We start from the raw sequence: 7,645 nt of genomic DNA on the forward strand, positions 1-7,645 counted from the left end.
AATTTAAATCTAATTTCAGTCTTTTAGATATGTAACATCTTCTAACATAATCTGATTTCCTTCCTACGTAGTTACTATATATATGGAAACGTTCCTATGCGAATGATATTTCAACGTACGTATATACATTTGTCGCATATATGGATATTATTATATTATATATATATATATTATATTATATATAACTAAGAGTTGGTAAATTTTAACGTTATTCTTAACCGATATAAATTTTCTACGAAACCAAACAACTTTCCTTGCGATGCTTCGGATTTTCAAATAATTTTTACTGCTTTAAAAAAATAAAACATTAAAATAAAACACAACTAATATTTTTAAATATAAAAAACACCACCTGGTAAAAGAGGTAAGCAAGCTGATAAGTAAATAGGCCAGACTGTCATACACGCTTTGACCAAGAAAGGGTAGACAGCGTCATCTCCCGTTGATATGGTGTACAAAAGAAAATACATCTTTGGATAACTGGTACATTAGAAAACAGGATTAATAGAAAAATTTTCATTATATTTAATTCTTTACAAAATACATCTTTTAACATATGTAGGTGATCCTAGTGTTTATGGTTTTAAAGGAATAATTGGCCAATACTGAGGTTTTGCTTTGTCTCTGTGTCTATCTACCGTAGTTTGAAGAGCAGTTTCCATTGCTAATATCGTAGGGCTAGCTTCACCATATAATAATTTTGCGTTACTATTTCTTGCATGCATCCATGTGGCTCCTCCTTGGATAGTCTCTTCTTCTTCTTTTCTTTTTTTAATACATGTTTCAGATTCTCTTAATTTTTTCAATTCAAATTTATGTCGCATACTTTGCTCTAAAAAACTCATCATTTCTTCATCTATATGAAATTCCAAATTTTCTGCTTCTTCGTTAAATCTGGTTTCTTCACATTTTTCTTCTCCATTCTGATACTTATATCCACTCTTTTTCCGTTTGTGTGCTGTATACTGTTGACCGCTTTGGCATACCAAAGATTTTAATTTATCTTTTAATATTTGGTTCTCATATTCCAGCGCAATACACCGTGTTCTCCACCAAGTTATGCTATGCCTAAAATTAATATCATATCATATCATATCATATCATATCATATCATATCATATCATATCAAGTATTTTTATTCTTGAATAAATTCGATAAAATTTTGATGAACTTTGTAAACTTGTATAGTTAGTATAAATTGATCGACCAACCTTTTTTGCCATTCTTGAGCAGCTGTGTAATTTTCCCAAAAAGAATTTGCTTGCATCGTATTGACAATTACTTTTTCTTTAGCAACGAAAATATTATTACGATCCGAAATCAATCCTCGACGTTTCGCAAACTTAACCTCAAACTTTATTTGTTGACTACGTTGCTTTTTCAAATTTCTCGTTTTTTTTCGACTTCTCCCACGTTTTACACCAACAAATTCCATATCTTATAACCGTTTCGTTCAATGAAAAAAGAAATTATATTTGTAAAAGTATCATTATCATCGCACTTATATAAAACCACGGAAATTATGGCTATGACCGACAAGACATCAACCTCGTAAACACAAAATTAAATCTTCCATTTATTTTATGGATTACTTTATAATACGAGCATCATAATTGGCAAATAATATATAAGAGTTTCGTTCTACAAATATTTAATATAAGCTAGTACATATATATTACAATAATGAGCGTCAATGTGTGAATTATTGACAAGTATTATATTACTTTATAGATGTACAATCTCAATTGATTGTAATAATGCGTTTTCAATTTTTTCAAATTTAATATTTTTAACTAGATGATAATTCTTATAAGAATTGTAAACATATTTGCAATCCATTCTAGATTTCAAAAGTTGATTTCATATTTCTAAAATTATGAATGAAGGAAATTATGAATATCGAAGATGAAACAGGTGACTTTTATTAGAAATGTACAGTACAGTTGTAAGCCTTTATACAGGTTTAAGAAAGACGTTTAAACTCAAATGAAGATGATACAAGCACTAACACTGGCTACAGTCAAAATACACTGTAAATCCTTTCTGTTCTCTGTTCCAAATTCATATGCATCAAAAGCATCAGTAAGATACAGAATATGTGGTTGTACGAAACTACCTTCTATTTAATAGATAACTAATATTTACGTACTCACTGTGAATTTTATAAATATCTCAAAACTCAACGCTACTAACAATTATTTTCAGTATAATTTTGTAAATTGGAGGTCATGTTTGACATGTGCAGAATTCTAACTTTAATGATCAAAATGTGGATTGTAGTATCACGTTTCGGTCGAAATGATTCGTCTCATAAAGAAAATACGAAATCATTTGCGCAAGATAAAGTTCGTTGAATGCCGAAAAGGCATCGCTGCACCGTTTGAACAAACAATGCATATACGTTCATCTTGAAGAGTGTGACTACAAATGTTGTTCCTTAAAAGTAATAAATGATACAAAATTGACTGTGTAATGAACAACACATTGATGCACAACACTCTTCAGATAATGATGAACGAACGATCCTGTTCTCACATGTACGATAAATTTAATCCGCGTTCGAACGAAACTTCATTATCTTCAAAATTAATATCGCCGTTTTCTGTGCTATCTCTCCTTGGATTACTATCAGCTCCATCAATTACGAGATTATGACCAGAAGCTTCACAATTTTCTATTTCACTTATTGGTGACGTTTTATTCATAGGTTCAAGTCCAATTATTACGCGAACATTATCAGGCAACTGGTCCGCAACTGACATTAATTGACAATAGATACCCTCCGCTTTAGATAATGTCCAAGGCAATTCAATATGGTGTGAAAGATCATTTATGTGCTGCAATGTGTATGTTATGTGTTAATTAAGGAATAAATATCTCATAATTGCATAATTTAGAGTTTACCTTCAATATTTCTGTAAGCCCATAACGATTTTCCATAAGCACATTTCTTTCTGTATCTAAAATAGCTGCACATAAAAGGAGATGGAAATTCTTACATGGTAAGTCAGTCCATAATACTTCCCATAATCTCATTATATCAACCGCGTTGAATTCTCTTTTAAATAGTACCAAAAGCCAACGAAAGCAAAAGAACATATTTCCTGAATCATGCTTGTTCAAGTAATGTGCTAATTGTGGATCTGTAGTACTCAGAAGAGTATATAATTGGCACAATTGGGCCTTCATCCCAACTTGGTCTATTTCAAAATTGGTACTCTGTTTTGTGTATAATAATCATGATTGATTAAAATTTTCTATAAATGTTTGCAATTCAGAATTTATTATAATAAACATACCACTTTGTTCATAAAACCAACAAAGCACCAAAACGCATCAACCTCACTTTCCATTAAACATAAAATAGGACTCAGAAGATCGCTCATACCTTGAACGTATCCCAAATCAAAATTGTACATTACATAGGTCATAAGAATATCATATAATTGTGCTAAATGAGGATTGTTATCACCCGAGTAGTACGGATGCGTTCTATCTGTTCTATTCACATCCTTTTCTAAAATTTATATATTTTCAAATATTATAACTTATATATTTTCGTAAATTACTATTTAAATACTTTATGACGTTACCTATCAAACTCTTTCGATCTCGATAATCAGAGAAATTATTCTCTTGTACAGGCGTCATCGACTTCCATTGTAACTTCATCGTGAAGTATTCATCAGTCTTCTTTTTTTTAAGTTCTAATCTTTCAATATGCGTAGAATTCCATGGATAATAATTTAATAAAAATTTCCACACTTCGAAACGTAATGATGGTACAATACCCTATAAAATTTCATAATCTGTTTAATTTGTTTTTTATACACATGTGTAAATAATCAGTGATGTTCCAAATAAAATTCTATGCTGTACTTCTTCCTTTCTTTATGTTTCTTCTTTTTTATAAAAACCATTTATGAAAAACGATTAATATATATATATGTAAACTACATATATACAAACCCCATGAAAAATAATTTCTTTCACTTCTTGTGGATTTAAAATTCTTTCTTCTGGATCCTTATATTTGTTCCACTGCTCTTGTGACAGTGGAGTACCTAATATAATCACGTATATTTATATACTTTTGACGATATAATTTGATACAACACTATTTCCACCATACCTCTTGGACAAGGTGGTCTTGGGGGTAATACTACACCCAATTCATGTTCCCCAATCATTTCATATTCCTCCCCAGAACCTATCGATGGTAGAGGAGGAACATCAATTGTAAAAGAATTATTTAATATATCCGCAACTGCTTCTTCGACTGGACGTTTAGCAGGGTCTTTGTATACTGTAATTTAGAAGTTATACAAAATTGTTTAAAAATAGTAGAAATTGTGGAAATAATATTTCTCCTATCCCACAATTCATTTGTGTACTTACAGCAGATATCTGCCAGTTTACTAAATGCTTCCAATGTTGTTTCATATGGACGGTTATGTAAATTTTTTACAAATTTCCAAACATAATCTGAAGTGTTCTCTTGAAATAAGTCCAATTCAGCAAATGATTTACTTAGTACTGATTGGACCTCATCTACTACAATGTATAAATTTCTGTTTGTACGAGACTTTACAAATTTAATAAATCCTTTTAGAGAATTTACAAAACTTTCAGCGTTAGATAGCTGGAAGAAGGCAACATAGGTAGTACCATCCTTTTGCATAAATATAAGTTGCTGCCCCCCATGATTTACACGAAAAGAGTTTAAATCTGAGAACAAAATTCTAACAGTCCTTGTACGTCCAAGAGAATCTGGTCCTTCCGATGAAGTACGCGTACGTCTGATATGAGTATCTACCAAAGACCATTCTGGGTCTTGATCTTGATTCTCTGATACTACAGAGTCTTCTATGGGTTTCCATTCTATACATTTGCCAAAACTCTGCAATTTTACAGAAAAGTATTCTATATTGTTTAAAGTAATAAATCATAGTCTAAATCAAGTCTACTTACATATTCAACGATATTTAATGTGCCTAGACTGTGAACCTCATCTTCCCTTGTGTTTGCACTTCGTAGTACAACTCCCGTATGAATGCATAAATCCTAATTAAAAATTGATTATGCAATACATACAAATATAAAATATATCAAATTATTTAATACTAAATGAGAATAATCCTATAAAACCTATGTAAGGGTAAAACGAGCATAACGTACTATGCTTCTATAATATAATGCGTATGATAGCAAGAACATAACCTCCTATCCTATAATCCTATAAAACCTATGTAAAGGTAAAACGAGCATAACGTACTATGCTTCTATAATATAATGCGTATGATAGCAAGGACATAACCTCACTCACAGGTCATCGTTACACAAAGTATACGAATTTTATAAAAATATATAATGACAACCAACTATAATTGACTTAGGTATGGAAACGAATCATATTGTATACAAACGAACGAGTTTTGTTCACTCTTGTTGACGTACCATAACTATTGCATGTGACTTGAATGTTTACATCATTTAAGATAGTGACAGAGTGTTTCGATTAAACTATGAATAGAGACAGCAGGAACTCACAAGTGTTTCTTACCTTTCCCTGCTCTGTCGGCTCAAACATTTTAGGTGTATTTTTGTATAAATCAACAGCCTGAACGAATAATGGCTGATTTCGTCGCATTCCTTCTACTGTCCACAAATTCACTTTCTTTCTTCCTCTATTCTATTATCTTTGTTCACTCGTGCATTCATATATGCATCTATAAGCTACTGCTTACGAGAATAACTGTCTTTCTCTAGCGTTATTTTGATCACAATTAACAAACGAGATATTTCGTCGTTGGCTCGGATATACCTTCGGTGGCCAGAAATTGTAAAACATTTCGTAATAGTTCAAATAACTCGTAAAATATTCTTGATGGATATGAACTTTGTATGACAAACGTTGAAAGATTGTAACTGCAACATTCTACTTACCTATGAGTAAGTGTTTAATCGCGACCTCTACCACAAAAGTCCTTTACCACTGCCACTGTTGCAGCCCATAGAGATGCATATAAAGATAAAATGCGTGACCGAACTGAGAAAGTGGTACATACAGGAATAGAAAGAGAACGCTGCATAGAGGCCCTTTGTGTCCTTGTCCTAATAATGCATATGCATTCGTACAGTAAATATGCAAATGTTACACAGATTAACGAGTGGCATCAATATCATGCCTGATTGACAAACAAAGATAGAAAAGGCCTCCATGCAGCATTCTCTTTCTATGCTTATATTGTATCCACTTACGCCGTCTTATGCGATAACATATAACTTTATTTTTATACCTTTATGATTACAGCTATTCATTCATTTCAGTGCAATACATATCTTGTATATATTCCAACAACAAAGTTCACAATAAAATAGTATATTATATTTATAAAATGAATATTGAAAATATAGAAATATAATACCTAACCGGTCCTTTTTACAAAACAGTAGTTTTTATTTTACAATTATAAGATAAGAACATGTGCATGATAAAAGAATTTCATGCCTGATAATAATTTCAGATTCCCTTGAAAACATCTGTAATATTGCTATCTTTTAATGCATATTTGTGCAGTTCGTTGACGTGTATCGTTTTATTTGAAAGAAATACCACTGAAAAATTGACTACCGTTCAACTCATTGATTAAAGTGATATTACTCATTATCTCAAGTTAAGCATATAATCAAAAGATCAAATTAACAACTTCAATGTGATATCCAAAGATGTTAAAATCAGAATACTTAGAGATAAGCATTACTTATCTATATACGAGTCGAAATGAAATCACGTTAAAGCCAAAGTCGATTCTCAGTTCCTTTGTTCTAATGTATCTAGTCAGAGGGGATATTTGCTATCCGCGTTTCAGACGTCAAATCAAGTACAGTTGCACTGAAGACCGTGATGTCAAGAACTACATAAGTATATAAACATATACTACTATGTAATTAAAACAACGCAACATTCACTAGATTGCGATATATGCTCAAGAGGTAATTTTAATCCAATTAATTATGGAAATATACATACATATATGTGTATATATGTATATATACCAATGGTCGTCCTAATAAAAAAGATGCATGGTAAAATACAATGCCATGATCATGATTGAAACATAATTAAATATATTAACGTGATATATGTTTAACGTAATAATAATCTAAGTTCATACTTAAATATAAATTGTGTAACTTCAAACATTGAAAATAATTCTATGGACTCACAGCTACAACGAAATACTACTCAAGTACCTATGTAATTACACGATCGTAATTGAAGATGTGGAATGCAAGTAGAAACTTTCTTCTTTAGGTATTTATATTTCTTAGAATTCCTACTGAAAATTTTCTTACTGTGAACCAAACAATTGAAGAATACTTGAAACAAGAACTGAAGAAATCTTCACTGTAAAAAAATTGGTACATAATTTCAAGACATTGTTCTACATTGTACATATATTTACTTATATTTATTTACAGATATAAGACACGTGTAAATGATTCATAGTAAGATGAAACAAGTTCTTTGAAAATTACGAAGAAAATTATAATACATGATTAATTTGTCGATGAAGAATTTTTAAAACAATTATCAAAAATTATAACAAAATTGAAACGAATTAAACTTTTTAAAATTTAG

At 30.7% G+C, this 7,645-nt stretch overlaps 2 protein-coding genes across 7 annotated transcripts; both read right to left on the bottom strand.

Annotated features, from left to right (window-relative positions):
* Positions 1–501: 501 nt before the first annotated feature.
* On the bottom strand, positions 502–1,577 carry LOC117240594 (gem-associated protein 8-like). The gene is made up of 2 exons (XM_033506604.1): positions 1,212–1,577; positions 502–1,068 (listed from the first exon to the last, which is right to left on the bottom strand). Exons 1-2 carry the CDS (start codon positions 1,433–1,435, stop codon positions 576–578), a joined length of 717 nt encoding a protein of 238 aa, XP_033362495.1. The 5' UTR covers positions 1,436–1,577; the 3' UTR covers positions 502–575.
* A 322-nt stretch (positions 1,578–1,899) lies between these two features.
* On the bottom strand, positions 1,900–6,035 carry LOC117240593 (TBC1 domain family member 15-like). Of its 6 annotated transcripts, XM_033506599.1 has the most exons (10): positions 5,947–6,035; positions 5,564–5,824; positions 4,972–5,064; positions 4,399–4,900; positions 4,133–4,306; positions 3,970–4,064; positions 3,594–3,792; positions 3,300–3,517; positions 2,905–3,219; positions 1,900–2,849 (listed from the first exon to the last, which is right to left on the bottom strand). In XM_033506599.1, exons 2-10 carry the CDS (start codon positions 5,648–5,650, stop codon positions 2,532–2,534), a joined length of 2,001 nt encoding a protein of 666 aa, XP_033362490.1. In that variant the 5' UTR covers positions 5,651–5,824; positions 5,947–6,035; the 3' UTR covers positions 1,900–2,531. The 6 variants fall into 6 exon arrangements, with proteins under 6 accessions (XP_033362490.1, XP_033362489.1, XP_033362491.1 ...); XM_033506598.1 differs by lacking the exon at positions 5,947–6,035 and having other exon boundaries at positions 5,564–5,931; XM_033506600.1 differs by lacking the exon at positions 5,947–6,035 and having other exon boundaries at positions 1,900–2,837; positions 5,564–5,929.
* Positions 6,036–7,645: the final 1,610 nt, after the last annotated feature.

This window comes from Bombus vosnesenskii, unplaced genomic scaffold (genome assembly GCF_011952255.1).
Source record: "Bombus vosnesenskii isolate JDL3184/JDL3185 unplaced genomic scaffold, Bvos_JDL3184-5_v1.1 scf7180000014816, whole genome shotgun sequence".
Lineage (NCBI taxonomy): Eukaryota > Metazoa > Arthropoda > Insecta > Hymenoptera > Apidae > Bombus > Bombus vosnesenskii.